We start from the raw sequence: 25032 nt of genomic DNA, 5'->3' as shown, positions 1-25032 counted from the left end.
GACGTCATCATGCCGAAACCGCGACGCGCAACGCCCTCTTCAACAGGCTGTCGCGGCCAGCGAGGACGATATACCACCTCCAATATGAGGCTGTGCTCTCTACGACACTAACATTTAGCCTCTGCTAACATTGTATGCCTCTCTGGATCAAGTCGTCGGCTTCCGCGCTGCCCGCATTCCAGCGATCACCCAGTCACATCTCTCGAATTGCGCGCATCGCTTGTAGCAGACACATCGCAAACATGTCGACTGATACAAAGCAGCAAAAGAGCGCCAAGTTTGGCCATCTGCCTCTATCCACATCTGGGCCACAGGAAACCAGCCTGACTGTATGGCATGCACACACTCGAGTAGCGATGGGGCTAACACACTATGTAGGGCAATGCACTTCTACGAACACCCTACTTCAACAAGGGCTCGGCCTTCACCAAAGAAGAGCGCGATGTCTTCAAGCTTCATGGGCTCCTTCCCACCAACGTCCAGACCCTCGACGAGCAGGTCAAGCGCGCATACGCCCAGTACTGCTCCCGACCGAATGACCTCGCCAAGAACACCTTCATGACGAGTCTGAAGGAGCAGAACGAAGTTTTATACTACAGGGTATGCGACGGTTGATGGTGTCGGTCATGGCATGGCATGGCTGACGGTTGCAGCTCATCCTTGACCACCTCAAGGAGATGTTTTCGGTCATCTATACCCCGACCGAAGGCGAGGCGATTGCCGACTACTCCAAGATCTTCCGGCGACCCGAAGGTTGCTTCCTCAACATCGACGACGCAGACCGCGTCGAGGACGATATCAAGCAATGGGGAAATCCCGACGATATCGATGTGATCGTCGTGAGCGATGGGCAGCAGATACTCGGCATTGGCGATCAGGGTGTAGGAGCCATCCTCATCAGCATAGCGAAGCTCGTCATCTACACTCTGTGCGCAGGTATACATCCTTCGCGAACACTGCCTGTGGTCCTTGACTGCGGCACCAATGTCAGTAGAGAAACCCCAATCAGATGCGCATTGCTAACGAAAGTAGAACAAAGACCTTCTCAACGACGAGCTTTATCTTGGCATGCGAAAAGAGCGAGTATACGGCGAGCGATACGATGACTTCGTCGACAAGTTCGTGAAGGCTGCGAGAAAACACTACCCCAAAGCCTACATCCACTTCGAGGATTTCGGATTGAACAACGCGCGAAGGATTCTGGACAAATACACACCTGAGATCGCATGTTTCAATGATGACGTACAAGGCACCGGCTGCGTAACGCTTGCAGCCATCATGGCAGCTTTCAAAGTAAGCGGAACCAAATGGGAAGAAGCTCGCTTTGTCATGTTTGGCTCGGGGTCGGCAGGCACGGGGATCGCGGACCAGATTCAAGACGCCATCGTCCAGTACACCGGAAAGTCGAAGGAAGAAGCCGGGCGCCAAATTTGGTACGCTGCTTTACACACTCAGTCCAGGAGCCCACGCTGACCCCAGTATAGGTGCGTCGACAAGCCTGGTCTGCTTTTACAAGGCAAGAAGGATCAGCTCACTCCGGCCCAACTTCCGTTTGCGCGAGAGGACAAGGAGTGGGAGGGCAAAGAACATGGCGATCTTCTGTCCGTCATCAAGGAGGTGAAGCCACACGTTCTCATCGGTACCTCGACCAAGCCAGGGTCGTTCTCAGAAGACGTCGTTCGAGAGATGGCGAAGCACGTCGAACGCCCTGTCATATTCCCACTATCGAACCCAACCAAACTCCATGAGGCAAAGCCGCAGGATTTATTCGACTGGACCGATGGCAAAGCGCTGGTGGCAACCGGTTCGCCATTTCCACCGGTCAAACACAATGGCAAGGAATACGATATCTGTGAGTCTACAATTTTCGTTCCCCAATGATGTTGCTGACCGCTCCAAGCTGAATGTAACAACTCGGTAACGTTCCCTGGCATCGGCCTCGGCGCTGTCCTCTCCCGAACCCGCCTCATGACTCCCGCTCTCCTCGTTGCAGCCGTACAAGCCCTTGCCTCGGAGGCTCCCGTTCTGAACAACCGCGGAGCCGGTCTCTTACCAGACGTCGAAGACGTACGCGAAATCAGCGTCCAGATCGCGAAGAGTGTGATCAAGAAGGCTGTGGAGGATGATCTGGCCCAAGAGAAGGATATACCAAGTGACGATGCAGATCTTGAAGAGTGGATCAGAGAGCAGATGTGGGATGCAAAATACCGTCCGTTGAAGTTGGTCGAACACAGCAATGCGACTGCACATGCGAGAGGGGAAGCAGGCACCGCGAGTGGGCAAAGAGAAGCAAAGCACTAATGGTAAAGGGACATACGTTGCGTGACTCTGCGTCACCAATCTGATGTATCCTTTCGCCCAGCGGTCCTCTCTTTCTCATTCAATCATGACATCGAAACACGTACTGTACTTGTTCGCACCGTCAAAATTCCACACCCATACCATCATATGCCGGCCCTTTTCCATACACTCTGGCCTATACCGGAACATTAGCACTGGAACTCCTCCGATCACATCTGTCCCCGCTTCTAACAACACAGCACCAACGGAAAGAAGATGGACTTACAAATGCAGCGTCTGCCAATTTCCCTTATCCTGCAGCGCCGGCGGCGCCGTAATCTTCAGATCCGCCGGGTACGCAAAGCTCTCTTCACTAAACCCATTGTCTTGCACAAGATTCTCTTTTGTGAATTCCTTCACATCCACAATCTCCTTTTCTTTACTACCAGCCCAATACACGGCGACCCTTCCTGGGTCGCCCTTCTCCACGCCGCCGAAATTACCCCGGCTGTGCCCGTTGCCGCCGAACATGAGTGTTATGGACGACCCGGCTGCGGCAGTCGCCATCGGGGCCGGCGCGTCGTGGTGGGGTGGCTTGCTATCAGGTTCTTGTGGGATCGTAGGAGTTAGGTATTGCGCTGGCGCGCGTTGGCGGGGGTGGCAGGCGTGCGTGTCGCCTTTCGATGCTGCGGCAGGGAGATCCCATAAATCTGGAAGTTGTCAGAGAGAATATGGAAGGAAGGGGGAAGAGGGGTACACGAACATTCTATGCCTTCGTCTCTCCAGTCGCCTGGGTTCTGCTTTGCGCGCGGCCAGCCGTGGCATAGGTGTGCGTTATAAGGCATGCTGTAGGAGGGTTAGCTATGTCGCTTCCGCTATTAGTATGTGCGATCAAATGCTATGTACGTACAGGGGATCAGGGGATCTAGGTGGCGTTTCAAGTGCTGCGGCTGCCATCTCGGCTTTTATGCCGGTGTTGTTGTGGTTGGTGCAGTGCAGCCATGAGTGTGCGGAGGATGTGGTGAGCAGCGTTATCGCTGTGGCGAGAGTGATCAGCTTCATGCTTCTTGGAGGTAAAGAGTGCTCGGTGGGAATGGGAATATGCGAAGAAGAGAGAAACTGGGGATTTGTAGATATGTTACTCGAGGTTTGGAATATGTGGCAATGAAGTGCCGCTATATAGCGGAGACTTATTGAATCCTAGTGTTTTGTTCGTGAACACGGTATTGATGGGGACGTAGGTGATTGTAGAGATGATGACTGCGGTATTGACAATACACGCATTTCTATTGTTGATCATGAAATCGGTCAAAGGAAATACATCACAACAGCATTGTGCGTGGAGTTACTGCATGGGCACGATTAACATTGAAGGAAAAGACATTGAGAAGAGGTATGTCAGAGACATGCTAGTCGAACATTCAATATTTCGCTGGCAGCATATTGAAGCGTCAAAAGGGAGTAATCCAAACGACAAACATTTATCACACGATCCGCGCATTGACGCCAAACTCCGAACAACAGAAACCCCTGTCATACGCTCAATAGCATGATCATCCTGCTCTTGCTCTTCTCCGTTTCCGCTTCAGGCCTCAGTTCCTTTCAGAACTGCACTGTATTCACATCTTCATATTCCAGCCTTATATCCTTCACGCCGCCAGCGGCCATCACAGTCTGTTTCCCCAGCGACAGCAATGTCTTCCCAAAAATCCTCTTGACTATAAACCAAGTAATGGAGCTCAGCCCCACAGTCCAGTCTTTATAGAAGCGCAAGACGTGCATAACGTAAATATGCACGCAGTTGTCATTGGCCTCTTGGCCAGACATAGCTTCGTATGCAGCCTGCGCGATACGCATCATGATACGAGAAGTGATCTGGAAGCACAAAGTTTCCAGTGCGAACGCACCCCATCTCTTCAATAGCCTGGGTCCAGTGTCTCCCAACGCCTCGCGGAATGTGCGTCGGGGTTGATATGCCGACTCGCGGTACGTGGTGTGTAGGCGTACTCTTCTGGGTCTTCCAGGGTCTGTTGCACTTGGGAACCATGTTGATGGCAAGAAGAGTGTTAAGCCGGGGAAGATGATGTTGATTGGGCCTATTGTTGCTGGAGCTTTTTGTTGGGCAACGGGCTCGCCGGGGACGCTTGAGAAGGTGGATGAGCGACGGTAAAGACCTTCCTCTGAATCACTCTCGTACGCTGCAGAGTGGAGTGTGGATTTCTCTGGTGTGAGCATCATGTGCACGTAGGGGATCGCAAAGGTGAGGGCGAGAAGGAAGGGTAGGCGTACGGTAATTTCGAAGAGGAAAAGGCTAACGATTACGGTTACTAGGATGTGGAGCTGATACTAGTTAGCGATGCGACTCTAGTTATTCTGGTTGAGGAAATGTTTCTTACCGCATACGATTTGAAGAGTTGAGGCAAAGATTGTTGGCTGTCTTCGAACGCGCTCTTGCACTGCGATATTGAGTCCAGATGTTCGCTCCCATGTCTCGAACCGCGGCTTTCGCTCGCAGTGATCTGGCTCGATGAATCGTCGGCGTCATAGTAACAAGTTTGATGTAAGGAGGGCAGGTCCCGAGAATGGCTGATGCTTCCTAGTCTTTGCGGGCTGGAGTGCACTTGGCTGGGTGTGTAATCATGCGATTGTAACGGCATGTTTCTAGATTCGTCGCAGACGTCGTGCTATACTTTGACAGATTAGAGAAGTTGTTTTAGCTGTGTGTAGCCTGGAGTGGGTGCGCTTGTGATGTTTGTAGTGGAGCAGAAAGCGGACAAAGAATTGCACTCAACGTCGGGATATGAAAGACCGCACACGACAATGCAGACTGACGACAATGGCTCAAAGAATTACTCCTCGTGATCTGGAAAGATGCATGCATTGAGGTGTTGCTCAATAGTGGGTTTGTTGGATGTGTGCGCATGCGAGGACAATCTAAATGAGCAGTTACGACTGCGAAAATCGGACCTGGAGTTGCAAGAATTGACGACAATGACCAGTTTGGGTATATGAGAGGATGTAAAAAGTGTTCGAGAAAACGCTATCATCGCGGTCGCTCGTAAAGTCCGTCGCCGTTCGCCATTACCGTGCTACCGCACACAAGCCCGTCGTTAAACGCTTTCCCGCGCCTCGGTCTCCCATATCAGAAACTTTACATTATGTTCGTAATCCTCATTGTTGTAGTAGTGACCACCGATAGCGTGATCTAACAGTTCTCTCGCAAAGTAATCGTCTTGTCGTCTTATGAATTTGCAGAACTCCTCGTACTCCCTCCCCAGTACGAATTGAACAAAGCATTCGTTCATGACGAATTTGGTGGCATGCGCAATGTCCTCGATATCTCTCATGGATGGGCTGACGACTTGAGACAAGAAAGATGAGATCGCTGCAGTCGTTGCGGAGCCGCTCAGGGATGCAAGATAGGCGAAGACAGTGGTTATGCCACGCTCCCCGAACGACGATCGTATCCGGTCCTCGCGGTCTTGGCTCGTTCGGATCTCAGCCAGTACGATCAGAGTCCTGCTCCCCAGACGATCCACATCGATGTGATATGAGTTCTTTTTCTTGCAATCCGGACCGTTCCGCGCATGTGCGTTCACCCCCGCCTCGTGAAAGTCGATTTTGAGGGCCGGGGTTGCGTTATTCGCTATCAGATGCCGGTTGAGGTAAGCCACAAAGTGGTTGCGCAGGCTATGCGTGGCCGTGGGGACTTTTTCGGATAGCACGGCAACTGCGAAGTCGTCTGTAGGGTTCGAGATGGTGGGAATGAAGGCTCGAGCTAGGTCCGTGCCCAAGCGATGCGCTAGTCGGTCGTCGCCAAATACATATTTCTGGTAGTCCTTGAGGGAAAACGGAAATGCCGTCTCGTCGCGGCCGACGATGTTGTGCAGCGAGAAAACATCCTGAACCATTGAGACTCGAGGGATGCGAGACTCTAAAAGATGAAATTTCGTGGGTCAAAGAGAGTGCGCGAGCATTTTGAGGTCCGCTGGCCGTGTAGTTAGCGGCGACCACCGTCTGGATTTCGACCTGCCAAGAACGGGGCTGTGTAGATGTCACTCTTCTCGAAACCGCCCGTCTTTGACTAAAATGCCGCACAACACGTCATATGCTAGCCTCTCCGATGGACTTGGATTTATGGTAGGTTGAAGCTCCATGGTGATATCCGGATCGTTGCAGATCAATGCTGCCGACTGTGCGACGAGGGGCGAGTGCCGCGTGTCGCTCTTGCCCTTTCACATGTCACCCACTGAGAATTGTCCACAGGGCTTCAAGTGCAGTGTGCGCGGTGGAAGCGAAGGCGACACCTATCAAAAAGCGGTGTCTCCGAGCGCTAGATGACAGTAAGAAGTTTGGAAGCGCCGTCGGAACAGGAACCGCCAGACAGAATAGGTTAACAGGTGCGGAATGATTGCTGCGAAGAGACAAGAGAAGATGGCGGATAGAACGTCCCGCATAGTAGAGCATATGCCATGTTGTACATATGCCATGGCAAACTACAACCCAATAAGCAAGTGCGTGAAAGCTTATTCAGAGATCACGATGCTTGGCGATGCTTCACGCGTATCCGCTCCACCCGTGGAACTCAAGGGCGCTGTCAATGTCACTTGCCGATTGCCAAAAGGCACGACCAGGATTGCTGAACGGAGCTACGCGCCCCGACATTCGCTAGCGGGGTGCTTTCGTTTTCTCATGGCGTGTCTGCGAGCTCCTCGGAACTACTTAGGTACCTAGGTAATGTCAAAGGAAACCATCGCCAACCACTTCACCCAGTTCCACGTAACGCAATGGAAGATTCATCATGGTTGAATTCCAGGCATCCCCTGAAACTCGGCCGTGATTGGTCTTAGGGTCTATGGGGTTAGACTTGTCGAGAGATATAGCGTTGCCGGAGTTGGGGTAGTCTGTGCGAAAATGGCTCATCGACTGTGCAGCAAAGTCACGCTCACCGTTGAGAATTTTTGAACGGAAGCACGATGGATGATGCCACGAAGATGTTCAATACGTACTCTCAAGAGGTGGTATGCCAAATGAAGGGCGCTTCGTGCTGGTGACACGCAGGTAAGGTAAAGCAGTATGCCACGCTTCTCCCCAAGTGTGGGGCGCGTGGGATGAATGCGAGTATGTAGGCGGGGCGTGTACCACATCTACGAATTCAGGATCATGTAGACGGGACCCAACCATGGGAACTTGGATCGATCATGTGCGCTCCTCACCGTTCAAATACACACTGGACGCCTAGGCATCTAGACCGCCCCTTACCTATGCTGCGAACTATCAGCTTATATTGTCCATGGAGCGACATACAGGGGCGCTCGCTTGCAGTGTGGGTGATGGTTGTCGCTTGTCGAGAGACAACGATCGCACTCGGCTATACGGCAGCTGGCAGCATACATGCTGCTGCTGCATTGGCTAGGCAGCTACTGCGCAAGGGTACTGGATAGTTGAAGAAGTCGCATTGCGACCGCAATCACTGACAGTGTCAGCAACACGCGAGTGGTGTGACCTCTATCCCAAACGCGCGATGTCGGCAGCAATATCGAATATCAGTGGCACCACCAGCTTTACGAGTTTGAAAGGCGCAATCGCATTCGAGACATGCATTAGATGAAGGCTGCGGATACTGACCGCAGAGGCAACTGGCGCGTGGACGGCGCATTCGACAGAAGTTTGTGTCGCGCTACTGAGTCAGCCTGTTGGTGACGGAGCGGAATCACGAATCGCTTTTTGCCAAGCTTCGGAAGTCGCTCGGAGCTTCCGACACGCGTCAACTTGTGCTACCAACACTAACGCGCGCGGCGCGGACACATCACGCGTCAGCTCGGCTCGGCCCATCGCATATCGTGACGATTGAACGGGTATTATTTCTAGTCTCCTATCTATTTCCAACATCCTCATCTTCGCAGCGGCCGACCTACTCGATCGCGATCTTCACCGAAATGGAACCCTTGGTCGTTTGCGCAACGATCAAGTCGTGGTCGTACGAAATGTCGTCCTTCACGGTGTCCACAAGCTTCGCCCTCGGAAGAACATTGAGGCACATGTACGCGCCCATAATGTACAGCTCACAGTACGCCAGTTGCTCACCAATGCAGCTGCGGCTTCCCTTTCCGAACGCAATGAGCTTCTTCTGGAGCGCATAGTTTTGCGATCCATCTTCCAACAGCCAACGCTCGGGAAGGAACTCATCAGGGTCGGGGAAAAGCTCCCTGTTCCAGTGGTTGATCATAGATGTCATGCCGATAGGTGTACCCCTTGGAATCACCCAGTCAGACTTGCCATCAGCGGATACATAGTGCAGGTCCTCCTGGCGCGCGATTCTGGCGGATCGATGAGACACGCCGGGCATCATACGCAAACACTCTTGCAGAACAGCCCAGAAGTAAGGCACCTTCTCCAGCTCAACCCACTTCACAGTCTGTGTGTTGATACCAGCGGTAGCGAGATCAGCCATCAGTCTCTGGTAAATCTCCGGCTTTGCGAGATTCCAGTATGTGAATACAGTAAGAATAGCCTGCGGTTGCTGTTAGCTCTGGCTCGTTGACCATGGTATTCATCAGGTACTTACAGCAGTAGTCTCGGTACCAGCAAGCAAGAAGTTGAAGCCCTCACCGTTGTAGCGGAACTTCTCCTCCTCTGACATGGTCTTGTTCTTGCCCATGACCTCAGCGAAAACACGCCCATTCTCGGGGTTCTTCAAAGCCTGGCTAATGTACTGAGGAATGGTTACGTTCATGACACGCATGACAGCCTTGATATCTTCACCGAGGTAATCGGCCATGAATGGCAGGACCTGAGCCATCTTTCGGCCCAACGCGTTGTGACGCATCATATAGGCACTCTTGAAGAACGACTTGACCCAGGTTGCGAAGTTCGGCTCCCAACCTTCCTGTGCAACAAAGCCCATTGGCTCACCGAATGCGTACTGAGAGATGACATCGGCAGTATAGCAGTTGAACGCTTCCTTGACATCGAAAGCGGTCTTGCCGGCATAAGTGAGCATCTTGTCTGCCGTCATTACGGCAAATTCGTGCACTTCGCCTTCGAGCTTCAACATCTGTTGGCGCGAGAAGAACTTGCTCAATGGAGCCTTGCGGGCACGGTGGAGGTCATGGTCGACAGTCGAAAATCCAGTTACCGAAACAGGTCCGGCTCCTCCAGTGTTCAATTGATGCTGCCACTTGTCGCGTGGGCGTCCAGGACCGGCATAGATCTCATCCGTGAAGGCAGGGTCGGAGCAGTGTAGTTCGTCTGGGTTTATGCGTACGATGGGTCCATATTGCTCATGCATGCGGGCGATGACTTTTCCATAGCGTCCTCCGAGCCACCAGTCGTGGTACGCTTCGTACAGGTAGGTGGCAGCTGCGATCTTCGGGCCAGGGAATTTGGCGAGTGGATGGAAGGGCGAAATGTTGTATAATGCAATGGCAATTCTATAGCCGACCCAGAGTAGGACGAGCCAAGCCACCATCGCGAGTGAGAAAACTGACTTGGAGCCCTGGGAAAGGCCCGAATGGTCGTCCATGTTGGGGAGGTTTGGCAGTTTGGCGAGGCACAACTGCACAAAGGGGAGAACGTGATTGCATGGCGATGTTTCAGCGAGGGCAATGGTATATACCGCAGTGGTGTCTCTAGGCGACTGATAGCTCAACAGGGTCGATCCTTTCTCCTTCCAATCGCTGGGTTTTGCAGTGCATCCGCACCTGGCGATAAAACGAGCATCGCATGTGCAGCGCCGAAGATGCCCCGTATCGACTCCACTAGGTTTTCATTCAGCGATCGACCATTGGTGCTCCAAGACCCTGGAGGATCATAGCGCCACGTGGAAAGGAAGTTAACACGCTCAAGTGGAGATGCGCGCTGTCCACAGCGGGAATACTGTCTCTTTTAGTTAAGCTGGTTTGGGACTCAAAATTCTTCACTATCAGACCCATGAGGATAAGAAGGGGTACAACTTCGCCGATGTATGCGCACAGATGGCGCATTTAGGTCTAGGTACCCGAGGACCTGGGATAGGGCTGTAGAAAAGATCGGGGAACCTGCATTCTTCTATCTGTTTTCGAGAATTTGGTCGCCAGGCCTCCTGCCTCAGGCAGAATACGACTCAGGCCAGTCATGAACCCTGACAACACGTGTGGAGCCGAACATGAGGTCTCCTGCTTTACCCCTGCTTATTCATGCAGCCAATGACCCTCGAGTCGGAAAGTTGCGGCGTGCCGCCTGTCATAACGGCAAGCGGATGAGGCGCCCGGCAGTGGCCCTTGGCGTGGTGGGTCAACACCTGGCCTAGACTGTTTCACCGTCGGCGACTCTCCGCCGGCACGTTACCAATTCTTTTCAAGCCTCAAGTCAGTATCTTCGTTACGATTCACGCTGCATGATTGCTCGAGATTGATGGCGCTTCATTACGATCGTCACCTCGCGTAGGTCAACATTGCTGCATGCGTATCCGGGGAACGCGAACGCACATCCGCAGGGAATAGTTCAGGTGTTCGGCCAACGTTTGTGGCAATGATCCTTACGATCTCCACTGTTGAACGTTGACAGGCAAGGAACTCTTTTCGGTCCGCCGGGCTAGGCCCGCTAACCCAACGGGTATGCCATCATTACGAAAGCCAAAACAGTTTTGACGAAGACAGGAGACGGGAGACATGGATCAGGTTTTAACAATACACTGTTGCCCCGACTCATCGCCCCGACTTCATCTCTTCGTTCTTTCCCTTTCTCCAGTTCTCACGACAGGACCCACTCTTTTAGTACTCCGTTCATTACTTTGCATCTCTCCGGACTTCGAGTGATAGCTTTGGATCGGGGTCTTGCCTCCGCAGGTCAGGATGGTGGAAACAATCGATATAGCGATGGCCCGGAGCGGTCGCGACTCCATGATAGCGATGTCATGTCTGTGGCTGCTCTTCGCCTCAACTGTTGCCCTTCGATTCTATGGACGCATGCGTGGACCTGGACTCGCACTGGATGACATCTTCGCCGGTGTTGCGCTGCTCTTGTCGACAAGTACTATCGGCCTGAATGCCTACGGTATGCATCAACCTCGTGGATGGGCAGAACTCATATTAACATCCAATCAGTCTTCACGATTGGCGTTGGTTACGACCTAGATCCTACCTCTGACAAATTTCCCAAGCGTAAGTCTGCTCTGGCGGCTATTACATCCGGTGGAGATGGTGAACTAACCACCTAATAGTGATGAACAACCTCCCGGTCGTCATGCAGATAACCTTTTCCTTCACTTTGATCTACATCTGGTGTCTTGCGGCTCTCAAGCTATCTCAACTAGCCCTCTACCACCGCGTCTTCCAACTGCAACTGCGCCTTGCAGTCTACATCACTGCCGGCATAGTCATCGCATGGGCTGTCATCTTCAACTTCGTCTTTATCTTCCTCTGCGACCCCATCTCCCAACAATGGACCCTTCAACGAGTTGGACACTGCATGGATCAGATCTTGTTGCTCAAGTGTCTGATTCTGACAAACATGGCGACCGATCTCATGATCGTAGTCATCCCAATCCATTGTGTGTGGCAGCTGCAAATGCGAAAGACGGAAAAGTTTGCCGTATTGGCTTGTTTCGGTTTGGGTCTCGCCTGCGTGGTTATCAGTATTGCGCGTTTCGTCCTCATCTTCACCGTCGGTAAGTACTCTCGATCTGACGACGGAGAGAAACACGACTAATAGATTGCAGATCTGATTAACAACCTCACGGGCACATCGGGTACCACATTCATGCTTTGCACCGTCGAGCTCATGCTTGCTGGTCTTTGTATCAACATTCCCATGTTGCGCCCCTTCTATCTCCAGTGGCGCAAAACATACAAGAGCCAATCAGGAAGCCACAACCTCAGTGCGATCAAGCGGTCGAACACTGGTGGACTGGGGTCGCACCAGCAACCAAGGCCTGGGCACTACACCCAGTGGATGGAGTTGGTAAGTCTGATTCAATATCTTGCGATACAGAAGTCAAGACTAATCAGATGCAGCACGACAAGGATCAAACAAACATCACCGTCACAGGCGACGATGCCAGCTCGGAACGAAAACTCACCGCACCAGAGCCACTGCCTTTCGACGCGATACAAATATCCAAGGATTTCAAGATTACCCGAACCTAAGTATGGAGTCGACTCAGCATCGCCATACCCGTATCAAAATAGGCAGTTGGGTCTCCGGCGCGATCATGCGAAAGACGAAGCGTGTTCCTAAAAGACTCAGCGGCACGCCCTCTAGCGGCATTCACACTCGCCCGTCGCGACGTCGGTGATAGCTACTGCGCAGCTGCCCAGACCCACGTCGGAGAATATTGCAGGGAAAAGATTTAGGACCTGGCAAATCCGCCGCGCAAGAAGATTGGGACCGTCCAGCGGCAACCCACATTGCAGCACATGTACAATATAATGATATGAAGTCCAGAAATGCAAGAGACGAGAACAAAAGTCGTGAACATTTCTTCATAGTTCGCTAATGCAATAAAGCCTACCGTAAACACCCCGCTCATCACGTCGTTCGTCTCTACCCGCGTCCCATGCTGATCGCGGGGTCTCGCCCACGATAATGCACGATGTGTAGATCAATTCGCGCGGAGTTCTCACCGACAATCAAGACCCATCAGCAGTTCGCGCATCACGCACGGTTTATAGGTTCGCCACCCACATTTCAAACGGCCCGCTGCGATGATGCGCTGTCTATCACGAAATCTTGAAATACGACCTCCCCACTCCCCTCCGCGAATATACCGATAATCGGTCCTACGAAATCTTTGTCGCTGAGGTCCATTGTGGGTACTTGGGCAAACTCCTTGGGCTCTCCAGTGTCGGTGCGGTAGGATAGCTTGTATGCGGTCTCTGTGTACTCTAATGTAAGATGCAGAGTCTGGGGTGCGGTGTCTAGTTCGGTGCTTTCTTCGCGATCGATGCTTTTCGCTTTGTTCGAGACGTGGAGACGAACGGTAGGGGAGGAGTCATTGTTCGAGGTCATGTATGATAACGAGAGGAAGCGATGCTCGTCTTTGTATACCGCCAGTCCTGCATTGGTTGGTGTAGAGCTGGATGCGGGAGGTAGAAGGGTGACGCTGCTTCTTCCCTTCAGCCGACGTTGACGTTTACCAACGAACGACGGTGAAGCATTAGCAGACTTCAGACCGTCTGGAGAAGCGGTGAGCGTGATCTGCCGATTGCTGATCTTGTAGCGCGACAGCTCGGCGTCGTGGATGTAGAGAAGGTCGACGCCAGGCGCGGCAGTAAGTCTTCTCGATGGATCCGGTACAACACTCAAGCCTTCGATGTGTATCTTCGCTCGATCGAAACTGAGCCACCCGTCCTCACTCCACGTCCCTCTTGTAAGGAATGTTTCGCGTCCGAGCCCGTATAGATTGGGCGCGCCCATTCTGATCCCAAGGCAAACATCCCACCATTGCCCTTCCTTATCTTCGAAAGCCTCGCAATGACCAGTCGCTTGTATATACTCATCCGTTCCTGCAGCGCTCAATATGGGGTTCTTGGGCGATGCCTCCCACGGGCCTTCGAGATTTTTGCTTCGCGCCATGGTTACGCTATGCCCCTCATGCGTACCTCCCTCCGCAATCATCAAGTAGTAGAACCCTTCTCGGAAGTATATGTGTGGGCCCTCAGGGTAGATGCCACCGGTGCCATGCCACAGTTGTTTCTCCTCGCTCAATTTCTTTCCAGTCTTGACGTCTATCTCGAAAAGCGTGATCCTGGTTTCCGGACCTGGAGACTTGGAACCGCAGAGATACGCCTTCCCGGTGTTTGGGTCGAAGAATAGACTGGGGTCGATGCCGTAGAAGTCGAAGTAGACGGGGTCGCTCCACTTGCTGGCATGGATGTCTGTGGTGGAGATGATGAAGTTCTGCAGTTCACTCTCCTTGCCCTCCTCCCCGTCATTCACCACGTTCGTGCACACGATGTAGAAAGTGCCATCGTAGAACCGTATAGTTAGTGCGTAGAGACCGCCTGTTGCGTAGAGGTAGTCCTCATTTTCCAGACCGTAGATTAAGGTGGAGGATTTAGAGAAGCTCAGCTGCTCATGTCGGTTAATAGCATTGCCAATCTAGTACCAGTAAATAAGATCCTGTAATGTATAGATTAGCAGACCAGGGAACAAATAGAACGTTAAGTTGACGAGGAAGTATGTGCCATCGACGAGGACCAGCGAGGGGTCTAGAGCAAAGCCTCCAATAATAGGATTAATTGCCGGAGTGTCTTCCATGTTAGTAGTGGCGCTACTCCAGAATATGCTCTAAGATACGAACCAAGTTATCTACCCAGGAAGAAGGATCATAGACTATTCTTAGTGCACGCGAAGGCGTATAACGTGCTGGTAGTCGTACGGTTGGCACAACGATGCCAGGTGATAGGCCAAGCCACGCAGGTGAATGTAGCCAACGGGTGTAAGTAAGCCCGACTACTGTGGTCTGTATTGATAAAGATTCTCTACGTGCACAGCTAAAAAGAGGCATCTTACACCCCCTCTAGCAGCAGCAACACGCTATAATAAATTATAAGAGGGCTATAGGGCAGAATTAGGGGTGCGGGCTGTTGCTTCGCGAAAATTACACCCTGTGCAGGGCTGCTGCGCGGGACTTAAGGACTCCGTATTGTATTGTTAGATGTTATGCCCGCCGGGTAAATGCGCACGATAGTCGCGTGAATGATCCTTGGCCCTCCTGCGCCATCTCTTGTCGGTAACATGTCACGCTTCCGTCCAAGAGTGCATGTAACAAGCCTTGGGATGCGGAAATTCTTCTACGAAGGTATCTAGTGGTATGTATAAGCGTTGGCAGAAAGGTTTGTTTGCCGAGATACGTTCAGCATATTCGAGGGAGTTCGTATGCGTGAAGGCTCACCAATGTGTCGTGAACGTGATCGACATGTCGCAGTGAAAGGGTCCAGGACCCAGGTGGAAGGAACGACCCCGGGACAGATGAAACTCGAGTGTAAGGTGTGGCAATTCCCGAAGCTGTGGTGTCTAGACGCGCTCTTGGTAGCGCTGGTAGTCGCGCAAGCCACGAAGTGTCTGGGAGTTTGCTGGGCTGTCATCTGATCCGAGATGAGGATCCAATCAGAACACCGTCTACGAACTGCGTTGGGTATAGCGACCGAGAACAGCCCCACATTCCGAGCATTGGCAACAAGACACCGGCAATACAGGGCGGCAATACTCACTGTCTCACGTCCAAACTCATTCAAAAGGCCTGATAAGGTTCATCTTTAGCCGGTACAACCCCATGGGGTTGCTCGCACGACTAGTTGGTTTCCCCGCATTCGACTAAGGGCTTAGTGGCATGCCTCCAGACTGGTTCACTTCGGCCTCATTCCACGATGCCTAGAACTATCAAGACCGCAGCGCCTTGGTGGCGCGAGGCATAACAACACAAAACGAGAAATGAGTGCTTGACTGCGGGACAAGGTAAGGCAAATATGTGCATTCACCCTACTTGGCTTCATCCCGAACCCAATTTTGGCTATTGAAGCGTGCCCGGGAAGATGGGTGAGATCTGAGTAGCTGGGATGGCATGTATCGAAGATACTGTACGTGGCGCGGTGTCGAGGGTATATATGCAATAGTGACCCATGCATCTCATGTCTTTTTCTCGCAGCGGCAGCTCCACTGTCTTCCTTCACAAGAGCAACTTCTACCTTTCAAGATGGTATCCTTTCGTCCACCCAAGACCACGCAGAGCGCTGTGCCCCTCAAACCGCCGAAAGGGCACTTCTTCTTCGCTGGCCGTGCCTATCCAAGAGTCGCATGGTGGAAGCGAGCCAACCTCCGCAGACTCTACATCTACATTGTCGTTCTCATCTTAACGAATACTGCCAATGGCTTCGACGGATCCATGATGAATGGTCTTCAGTCTCTGACTTACTGGCAAGACTACTTCGGCGAGCCTCGCGGGGCTATGCTCGGCTTCTTCAACTCATCCATGTCCCTCGGCTCACTCATCGGTCTCTTCTTCACCCCCTACCTCATTGATTGGAAGGGTAGGAAGATTGGTGTGGCGATTGGCTGCGTTATCATGTTGATCGCCGTTGCCATCCAGACTGGAGCGCAGAACATCGGCATGTTCATTGCTGCCAGACTCATCTTGGGTTTCGGAGACACCATCGTTCTTGGATCCGCGCCGTTGCTGATCGCAGAGATTGCTCATCCACAGGATCGTGCTATCTTGGTCACACTCTCTGGTGCGAGCTACCACTCTGGAGCCTTCATCGCATCGTGGGTGACATACGGAACGCTCCAGCTAAAGGTACATTAACTTCTCACCCTTGTGCATTCTACTGTCCCTTCTTCACAAACAAGCCGTCTAACACTTCACAGAGCGACTGGTCATGGCGACTCCCATCTCTTCTGCAGTCGATCTGCTCCCTTATCATCCTCGGCTTCATTTTCTTCATGCCCGAGTCTCCACGTTGGCTGTGCAACAAAGACCGCCATGAAGAAGCTCTCGCCATGTTCGCCCGCTGGCACGGCGAAGGAGATGCTGACGACGAGTTCGTTCAACTCGAATACGCCGAAGTGCGCGCCGCCATTGCCCTCGACAGGGAGCACAACCGAACCAGCTGGTCCGACTTCCTGAAGACCAAAGGCAACCGCAAGAGGATCATTATCATCACTGCTATTGGTTTCTTCAGTCAATGGAGTGGTAACGGTCTGATCTCGTATTACCTAAAGTATGTCATGGACAACGTTGGTCTCACGGATCCCCAGACGCAACTGGGAATCAATGGCGGCATGAAGACCTTGGCGCTCTGCGAGAACTTCCTCTTTGCCTTCTTGGTTGACAAACTTGGTCGACGTCCGATCTACCTTATCTCTACGATCGGAACATTCGTGATGTTCAACATCTTCACCATCATTTCTGCCCGGTACGATATCGAGCCTCGGGCCCCTCTCGGCAAAGGGTTCATCGTCAGTATTGTAAGTTTTGCCTGCTACTCTGCTACCCTTGGGCCGACCGAGAACGCTATGCTGACCTTGATATGCAGTTCTTCTACGGTATCTTCTACGATATCAAGTCCGGTATCATGGCTGGGTACACTACCGAAATCCTGCCATATGGTCTTCGCGCCAAGGGATTCACATGGCTCAACTTCTGCGTTACAGCAGCTCTCTTCTTCAACCAGTTCGTCAACGGAATCGCGCTCGATGCACTCGCGTGGAAGTACTACATCTGTTACTGCGTCTTCCTCGCTTTTGAGATCGGCGTCATCTACTTCTGCATTGTGGAGACCAGGTACACGCCCATGGAGGAAATCGCCAAGTTCTTCGATGGCGCCGATGCTGTTGATGTTGGCGAGGCTGCGTTGATGGACGTCAAGGAGCAGGGTATTGCGCGTGGAGAGAAGGACGGGTCTGTGTCGCACATCGAGGAGGTTACAAAGTAAGAGGGCTGCGTCGCTGAGCTGGGTAGCGTGTATGTGATGTCGGATAATTCGTTACGTTGAAATGATATGTATCCAACTTGATGAGCAACCTCTGTGCCGAATTCTGGCTTCCAGTGTGCGACTGGTCTCATCTCCTGCGATAATCGAGATGCTGTCGGACGACGAAAGGCAACCATGATGGACGATGTGCAAGGTTCAAAAGCAAATTGCGGGCACGAAAGCACTGTCATGGTGCAGGAAATAGGGTTCTAGTACAGTCGATTGGCCTCTGAGGAGACTTCGGCTGGTGACGAGGCGGGGCCGCCTCGCCAACCTCGCGACATCACGATACATCCTAGCAAGGCTTGACCGCGTCATGCTCAGCACACAACACAGCTTCGAGCGCGCATTACCGCACGTAAGGCAGTCAGTCGCATCCTACATGGCGCTACCAGGCCTCCCACCAAGCACCCGAGCCAAAAAAGCTTGCTGTCCGCCACTGCCAACGGCCCAGCAGCTGCCGATCACCGTATCTCCTGCTTGATCGAGCATCGTACTTGCACTAGCACGGGCGCACTACTTTATCCACCTTCCCTAAACATGGTTGTCCCTCGCATAGATGATAATGGAATGGCCGGGTAGCTATCACCGGCGTCATAACTCTGTTCTCTCGTGTTGGGGCAGATATATAGGCGAGCGCTGCCTGACGTGCGCCGTTGCCAGCGACTACGCATCGTCCTACCGGTACCATGCGTTTCTCAATTGCTGTCGCAGCGATCCTAGGCGGCCTCCAGGCTGCTTCTGCGCTCAAGCTTTCGCCCAGAAATGCGGTGGAGAGGGAAGAGCAGGTAAGCACCCTTTCTTCTGTTTATTGCATTGATGTAGGGACGGTGCCTTTCTCTGCATTCAATTGCTTCATGCCCTTCTGCAATATGCATGAGAGGTATGAAAAGACCGATAGGGCCTTTTCGGCATGGAACATCAACATGCGACGAATATCTCATACCTCGGAGATGAGCTGGTGGTAAGCAAATGAAGCTGACACGATATCAGGTGCAAGCTGCACGGACGCGTCGCAGCCTGACCAAGCGCGAAGACACCGATCCCACATTGCTATACCCCGAGTACAACATCTCTGTGCCAGTCGACTTCTTCCACAACGAAACACGGTACGAGCCTCATAGCAACGATTCCTTCAACTTGAGGTACTGGTTTGACGACACGTACTACAAGCCTGGCGGACCGGTCTTTGTTCTTCTTGGCGGAGAAACCGATGGAGAGGGTCGTCTCACCTTCCTCCAGAAGGGAATTGTCCACCAGGTCATCAAGGCTACCAACGGTCTCGGTGTCATTCTCGAGCACCGTTACTATGGCAAATCTTTCCCGGTTTCCGATCTGACGACACCGAACATGCGGTTCTTGTCGACTGAGCAAGCGCTTGCCGAGGTTGATTACTTTGCCCGAAACGTGCAATTCGAGGGCATCGATGCGGATTTGACTGCGCCGAACACCCCATGGGTTGTTTATGGTGGTTCATACGCTGGTGCCCAGGCCGCATTCTTGCGAGTTGTATACCCAGAGACTTTCTGGGGCGCAATCTCTTCTTCTGGTGTAACTGTTGCGATCTACGACTACTGGCAGTACTTTGAGCCAGCTAGGCTATACGGTCCTCCAGACTGCATGAAGAACACGCAACTTCTGATTGATGTTGTTGATGGCATTCTTATCCGCCAGAACGACACCTCCAAGGTTCAGGCACTCAAGGATGTCTTTGGCATGGGCGGTGTTACCGACAACCGTGACTTCGCTGGCCAGATTACTGGTGTCTATGGTCTTCAAAGCACCAACTGGGACCCCGAGGAGAACTCGCCCTCTTGGTTCAACTACTGCCAGAACATTACCGCAGAAGAGCCCGCAGGCGAGAACCTACGCCCAGCGGTTGCGGAACTCGTTTCGGCGGCCGGCTACACCAACGACACCGCCGTGCAGAACATCACTCTCAACGCTATTGCTTGGCTCAACAGCACAGCTCTCTCTGGATGGCGCCGTTCGAATAGAACTCAAGACTCGTACTTCACCCAGCTCAACGTTACGGCGCTCCAGCAATACACTTCTATCGAAGACTACGGCGCTGTGAGCTGGAGCTACCAAGTCTGCACAGAGTGGGGTTACATCCAGACCGGAAACACGCCTGCTGATATTATGCCTCTCATCTCACGTACCCTCGATGTAGAGTACCTGACCTTCTTCTGTCGCGCACAATTCGGCATCAACCACCCTCCGGAAATTGAGCGTGTGAACAAGTACGGAGGCTACGACATCGACTACGAGCGTCTCGCCCATCTCGGAGGTAACGCCGACCCGTGGAGGCCGGCAACCCCATTGTGGTACCCCGATAGCAGGAACAGCACAACGGAGCGCCCATGGCATCTGATCAGCCACGGTGTGCACCACTGGGAGGAGAACGGTATCTTTGAGAACCAGACTACTCCTGATCTGCCACCACCGCAGGTCGTCTACGCGCAACAGTTCCTTAAGAACTTTGTTGTTGACTGGCTAGAGGGTAAGTCTTTGAAACTACACCAATCTGCCTGATCTACCCGCTAACGATACGTAGAGTTCGAGAACCAGAAGGAACACATGGAGCTGCGCTAAGCCTGAGAGGCCCTCGCTGTTCAAGTCGATTGCTTTACACCGTATTGCTATACATGAACTAACGTCAGCTTCGGTCCATCACTACCAACAAATCATATCAAATTATTTGCTATCATCTGCTTACTACGCCTGAACCCACGAGATGCAAGCTGCGCATTATGCTGAAGCCCATCAAGATAGTGTGATTGAAACTATATGCCCATCAAGCGCTAACTATGCCCATATAAACATGCTCGATTCTCCCATCTCCCTTTACTTTCTCCAATCACCCTACGCCACAGTATTCTGAATCCAGCCCTGTCCCTCACTCTCCACAACCTCACCCCCCGTGCTCTCCCCAATCCTAACCGTAACATTAAACCCCGTAACCGTCGCACCCCCACTAGCCCCATACAACGAGTAAATCCCCGCATTCAACAAAATATCTTTGCCCTGATACGCATCCATAGCCAATCCCGCGGGTACAGTCGCAGTAATAGTAACGTTTTCCTGTCCCTGGTTGCTCTTCTCAGGACCGAGGTATGCGGATTGAGTGTAGGATCCGAGCGTGCCCGGGTAGCCGGGGGCGAGCGAGAAACCCCATGCGACGGCGACGTCGGCGACGGATTGGATGTAGCCTTCTGAGAGGAGGGTGAGCGTGAAGGTGCTGTTGGGGGCGAGGGTGGATGGCGCGGCGATGCCGATGAGGCGGCCCGAGGCGAGGGATAGGGTCGCGAGGGTTGTTGTGAGGGTGGAGAAACGCATTTTGGTGGTTTATTAGGTTGACGCCGGGATTTAGTGATGCGTGATGTTCGTTGAGGAGGTATTAAATATTTAGGTTTGGCCGGATGGGTTTGCTTGCTGTGGTGATGTGAGATAGCTTATATACCTCCTCCCTCTTCGCTACTTATAATAGCAAAGCATCTACCGAAAGCGGACCGATACTACTGAAAGCTCCCACCATCTCATATCGCATCATACCATGCAGCGTCACCTTTCTCCACAAAAGCTCTGGTGTCGGAAGATTGTTGTGCGAATGATCCTGGTCATGGGCTCGTGCAGATCTCCCGGCGCAGCCACGGTGACCACTCGGGCGGTGTGCAAACTGCCGATCCCTTCGACATGGTCGCTATTTTGAGCTGGATACGAGGATGATCGAGCCGTAGGTTCCGAATTGTTGTACGAAAAGTATGGTGTTTTGGAGAGGATACGTCATGCCGGGTAGTGGAAGCGGAGTGGACGTGGTGGAGCTCGTACAAGTGGCGGAAATAACGTCATTTCGATTTAGGACAGGATACCCCCTTTCGTCACGATACGGATTTCGTATTGTCGAACTGTTGCATTGGCAACCACAAACCTTTACGGTGCTGCCTTCCATCTCTTATAGAGAACTGTAGGAATTTGGAATAGACTGCTTTGCTATTGCTATGGAAACTACGCTATTTAACAATCATGAAAAAGAGAAACATCCAAACCGGCTGCTTTAGATCTTGTAATTCTTACCATATACCTCTTTTTGGCTTGTTGCAGGCTTCCACTCAAAGTGGTGCTTGCCCTCCATTGCCTTCTTGACATTCGCGTCTGTATCACCCTTCTTGTCGAACATGTGGCTACCGAAGTAGTCAAGCTCGGCTTCGTAGAATGACGTGGGCAGGTCGGTACCGCTGGCAACTTTGAAGTACTCCAGAGTAGCACTGATGGCAGGTACGACTTGGTCGGTTTCCACAGCCTTGGCGACTATGCGACGAAGTGCAGGGAAGCAGTTCTTGACGTCCTTGGCCACGCGAGTCGAGAAGTTGAGGTTGAGGTTTTCTGGGGAGGGGTTGGACTTGAGGACCGGCGCGAGAATCTCATCGGAGATGTAGTCTGCTTGGATAATACATCCTCCGCGCCAGATCTGCCAGACTTGAGAGTAGTCAATTTCCCACTTGTTCTCTTGGTCTGCTTTCGCTATGACATTCATGCCTTGGATGTAGCTCGCGAGGCATGACGCATATGTTGCCTTTCTGAGATCCTCGAGGAATGCCTTCTTGTCCGTAATGTTCAGTTGACTAGGAGGGAAGCCTCCGTCGGCGGCTTTGCTGGCTTGCTCACGATCACCGCGGAAAGCGGATGCAAGGCGGAAAGCATGCGAAATATTGAGAGTGAACGCTGGGACGTGACGCTCGATGGCTTCAGTGTTGCTCCAGACACCAGTACCCTCCTCGCCAGTGACATCCTGGACCACCTTGTCGAGGACTTCCGAAATGACAAGAGGAGGTAATTGGGTATCTTTCTGGTTTGCCTGGTTGGGCTTATCGCTAGAGTCGCGTTTGTGGGATAGATCTGCGCCAATGGAAACGAGGAAAGTGCCGCGCTATTCGCAAGTCAGTTCAGTAAATCCATCATTTCTTGAGTTGTGAACATACCAGCTCGCCTTCTGAGTTCCATTGAGAGAGAACATCGCCAATCTCCTCGTACCCCATACCCATCTTTCGCATGATGCCCCAGGCCTCACAGATAGCGCTCATCATGCCATGCTCGATACCGTTGTGCATCATCTTCACGTAATGTCCTGCTCCACCCTTGCCAATGACACCCACGCAAGGTTTCTCGTCCTTGTCTTTGGCTGCGACCTTCTCCAGCAACGGAAGGACTTCCTTGAGCGCAGAGATGTCACCACCAGGACACATGGAAGGTCCAGCTCTTGCTGCCTGGTATCCGCCACTGACACCGCAGCCAATGTATCGGATACCAGTTCCCTTGCACTTCTCCTGTCGCCGCTCTGTGTTCTGGAAGTGTTCGTTTCCGCAGTCTAGGATGATGTCGTCGCGGGCGAGATGTGGTTCCAGACCTTCGAGGACCTTGTCGCCGACGCCGCCATGTGGAAGAGAGAAAACGAGTAAGCGTGGAGTGGAGAGTGATTTGCAGAGGGAATCGTAGTCTATTACTGCATTAGTCTTGGAGTGCATCAGCGTTCAAGGATTCCGCATACCATTGAATTTCTGAACTTTTCCTTTGTAGCCTTGCTTCTCAGCCTTCTCAATGACTGCATCCATTGCCTGCTCTGAAGGGTCTGAAAGCGAAACATGGACACCGTCCTCAGCGAAAAGCAGAGCCATTCCACCGCCCATGCTTCCGCATCCGATCATGGCGATCTAACATGATTAGTTTTGCTAGGAATCACATAAAGAACGCGACATACATTTGTGAACTTGGACATGATGCTAGTTGAGGTTCTCCTCTTCTTGTCGCGAACGGAAAGATATCAAAAGCGAGCAGCCTAGGATGACAATGTACAAGTATGTGAGGGAGGAGAAGGACGGGAGCGTCGGATCGGCGTAGTGTACGAGATTGTCGAGAAACTGGAGCATGATGAAAGGCGCGGGTCAAGGGCGTGTCATATAACAATTGAGTGACGTCGGCGGGGGTGTAGCTGGACCTAGCTCACTGCTAGAGAAGAATGGCTGGCCGGTGGCCCTTTTATCTGCTTCTTTCCGACTGTGCCGTGGGGGGTGGGGTCGTCAGCCATGATGTATGCAGGAAACAGGCACTGCATGTAAGCGTCGGACTTGGGGCCAGACACAGGGCAGGCGCGTTGAGAGAGAGAGCGAACCTGGGTCGCGTAGGTTGGGATGAAGCCGCTCTTCCACTAGCGCGAACCGCCTCGACTACGGAAACATTTGGCGACGCCGAGAGCTCAACAACGCCCTCACCACGATATCCACTCCACACCACCCACCGACCAATTACATTTCGCAGCCATGGCCGACACCACAGAAACCATGGACATCGACCAGCCCGACGTCGCGACTGACGCCAAGCCGACCACCGACAGCAACGACGCGCGCACCCAGGCAGGCGCGACAGCTGTGCGCTCCATCGAGGGCTGGATCATCATTGTCACCAATGTGCACGAGGAATGTACCGAGGAGGATCTCCAGGACATGTTCGGCGAGTTTGGTACCATCAAGAATCTGCACATGAACTTGGACAGGAGGACGGGTTACGTCAAGGTACGCGCCTGAAATTGGTGGTTATGATGAGGAGGGAAAGAGCGATGGGGGACTGACATCGCACAGGGCTACGTGCTCATCGAGTATGCTACTTTGGAAGAAGCGAACGCCGCTGTCAAGGGCGCCAACGGCGAAGAATTCCTCGAGCAGAAGGTTACCGTCGACTTCGCCTTTGTACGACCACCGCCAGCCAGCAAAGGACGGGCGCGCGACCACGACAGGCGCCAAAGCGGACGCGGGGCTGGAAGGGCCAGGAGCAGGAGTCCTGGACGCGACGGAGACGATATGGACGACGAGTAATTCTCAGGCGGAAGTGGCAGTCACGCCGCTTTGTTGGTTAAAGATGCTCTCGTAAACACCAGGGAGAACAGAAGGGTATGGTTCAAGAAGCTCAGCATCTGCTGCGCTCGCCATTCAGAGCTGTCTCGCAATACTAGCTCCCCGGCTTACCTCTGTGTGGGGTGGGTCGGGCCTTGACTTGATCACTGTAAGTGCACAACTACTACGACATGCATTGGCCTGGACTAATCCATCTACAGACTATCTTGCCTGTGCTTGACAATTACGTGACCACACCGTCTCGCCGCTCCGGTAGTAATAGCCACGACGCATCCGATCTACATGACGTCTTTTGAAGCGGGCGTACCCATGGGCGACCGCGCCTGCGCATCGTTCGAGCTCCCCACTTTAACGTTCTCCGTGTGCTCGGTCCTCAACTCTAGCTACCA

The 25032-nt window shown here is 52.7% G+C and overlaps 11 protein-coding genes across 11 annotated transcripts; 5 read left to right on the top strand and 6 right to left on the bottom strand.

Moving 5' to 3' along the window:
• Window positions 1-242: 242 nt before the first annotated feature.
• J4E84_004027 (uncharacterized protein) lies at window positions 243-2301 on the top strand (the record flags this gene model as incomplete). Its single annotated transcript, XM_049386636.1, has 6 exons — window positions 243-329; window positions 379-600; window positions 654-986; window positions 1033-1433; window positions 1485-1852; window positions 1901-2301. 6 exons carry the CDS (start codon window positions 243-245, stop codon window positions 2299-2301), a joined length of 1812 nt encoding a protein of 603 aa, XP_049245406.1.
• Window positions 2302-2562: 261 nt separating this feature from the next.
• J4E84_004026 (uncharacterized protein) lies at window positions 2563-3342 on the bottom strand (the record flags this gene model as incomplete). Its single annotated transcript, XM_049386635.1, has 3 exons — window positions 2563-2990; window positions 3044-3126; window positions 3191-3342. 3 exons carry the CDS (start codon window positions 3340-3342, stop codon window positions 2563-2565), a joined length of 663 nt encoding a protein of 220 aa, XP_049245405.1.
• A 2048-nt stretch (window positions 3343-5390) lies between these two features.
• J4E84_004025 (uncharacterized protein) lies at window positions 5391-6191 on the bottom strand (the record flags this gene model as incomplete). Its single annotated transcript, XM_049386634.1, has 1 exon — window positions 5391-6191. The coding sequence occupies one exon, from the start codon at window positions 6189-6191 to the stop codon at window positions 5391-5393; it is 801 nt and encodes a 266-aa protein (XP_049245404.1).
• Window positions 6192-8194: 2003 nt separating this feature from the next.
• Window positions 8195-9805, bottom strand: J4E84_004024 (uncharacterized protein; the record flags this gene model as incomplete). Its single annotated transcript, XM_049386633.1, has 2 exons — window positions 8195-8794; window positions 8849-9805. 2 exons carry the CDS (start codon window positions 9803-9805, stop codon window positions 8195-8197), a joined length of 1557 nt encoding a protein of 518 aa, XP_049245403.1.
• A 1423-nt stretch (window positions 9806-11228) lies between these two features.
• On the top strand, window positions 11229-12407 carry J4E84_004023 (uncharacterized protein; the record flags this gene model as incomplete). The annotated part of the gene is made up of 5 exons (XM_049386632.1): window positions 11229-11316; window positions 11367-11423; window positions 11483-11929; window positions 11981-12222; window positions 12276-12407. 5 exons carry the CDS (start codon window positions 11229-11231, stop codon window positions 12405-12407), a joined length of 966 nt encoding a protein of 321 aa, XP_049245402.1.
• A 541-nt stretch (window positions 12408-12948) lies between these two features.
• J4E84_004022 (uncharacterized protein) lies at window positions 12949-14520 on the bottom strand (the record flags this gene model as incomplete). Its single annotated transcript, XM_049386631.1, has 2 exons — window positions 12949-14361; window positions 14434-14520. The coding sequence occupies 2 exons, from the start codon at window positions 14518-14520 to the stop codon at window positions 12949-12951; spliced, it is 1500 nt and encodes a 499-aa protein (XP_049245401.1).
• A 1438-nt stretch (window positions 14521-15958) lies between these two features.
• On the top strand, window positions 15959-17696 carry J4E84_004021 (uncharacterized protein; the record flags this gene model as incomplete). The annotated part of the gene is made up of 3 exons (XM_049386630.1): window positions 15959-16558; window positions 16630-17229; window positions 17298-17696. 3 exons carry the CDS (start codon window positions 15959-15961, stop codon window positions 17694-17696), a joined length of 1599 nt encoding a protein of 532 aa, XP_049245400.1.
• A 728-nt stretch (window positions 17697-18424) lies between these two features.
• On the top strand, window positions 18425-20330 carry J4E84_004020 (uncharacterized protein; the record flags this gene model as incomplete). The annotated part of the gene is made up of 3 exons (XM_049386629.1): window positions 18425-18523; window positions 18729-20238; window positions 20293-20330. 3 exons carry the CDS (start codon window positions 18425-18427, stop codon window positions 20328-20330), a joined length of 1647 nt encoding a protein of 548 aa, XP_049245399.1.
• A 270-nt stretch (window positions 20331-20600) lies between these two features.
• On the bottom strand, window positions 20601-21074 carry J4E84_004019 (uncharacterized protein; the record flags this gene model as incomplete). Its single annotated transcript, XM_049386628.1, has 1 exon — window positions 20601-21074. The coding sequence occupies one exon, from the start codon at window positions 21072-21074 to the stop codon at window positions 20601-20603; it is 474 nt and encodes a 157-aa protein (XP_049245398.1).
• Window positions 21075-21792: 718 nt separating this feature from the next.
• J4E84_004018 (uncharacterized protein) lies at window positions 21793-23511 on the bottom strand (the record flags this gene model as incomplete). Its single annotated transcript, XM_049386627.1, has 4 exons — window positions 21793-22665; window positions 22718-23232; window positions 23284-23446; window positions 23494-23511. The coding sequence occupies 4 exons, from the start codon at window positions 23509-23511 to the stop codon at window positions 21793-21795; spliced, it is 1569 nt and encodes a 522-aa protein (XP_049245397.1).
• Window positions 23512-24052: 541 nt separating this feature from the next.
• On the top strand, window positions 24053-24604 carry RBM8A (RNA-binding protein 8A; the record flags this gene model as incomplete). The annotated part of the gene is made up of 2 exons (XM_049386626.1): window positions 24053-24304; window positions 24371-24604. 2 exons carry the CDS (start codon window positions 24053-24055, stop codon window positions 24602-24604), a joined length of 486 nt encoding a protein of 161 aa, XP_049245396.1.
• Window positions 24605-25032: the final 428 nt, after the last annotated feature.

Source organism: Alternaria hordeiaustralica (genome assembly GCF_023758085.1).
Source record: "Alternaria hordeiaustralica strain BMP 2776 chromosome Unknown scaffold_6, whole genome shotgun sequence".
Lineage (NCBI taxonomy): Eukaryota > Fungi > Ascomycota > Dothideomycetes > Pleosporales > Pleosporaceae > Alternaria > Alternaria hordeiaustralica.
Note: the sequence above shows the minus strand (reverse complement) of the source record. Positions and strands in the feature narration are given on the sequence as shown.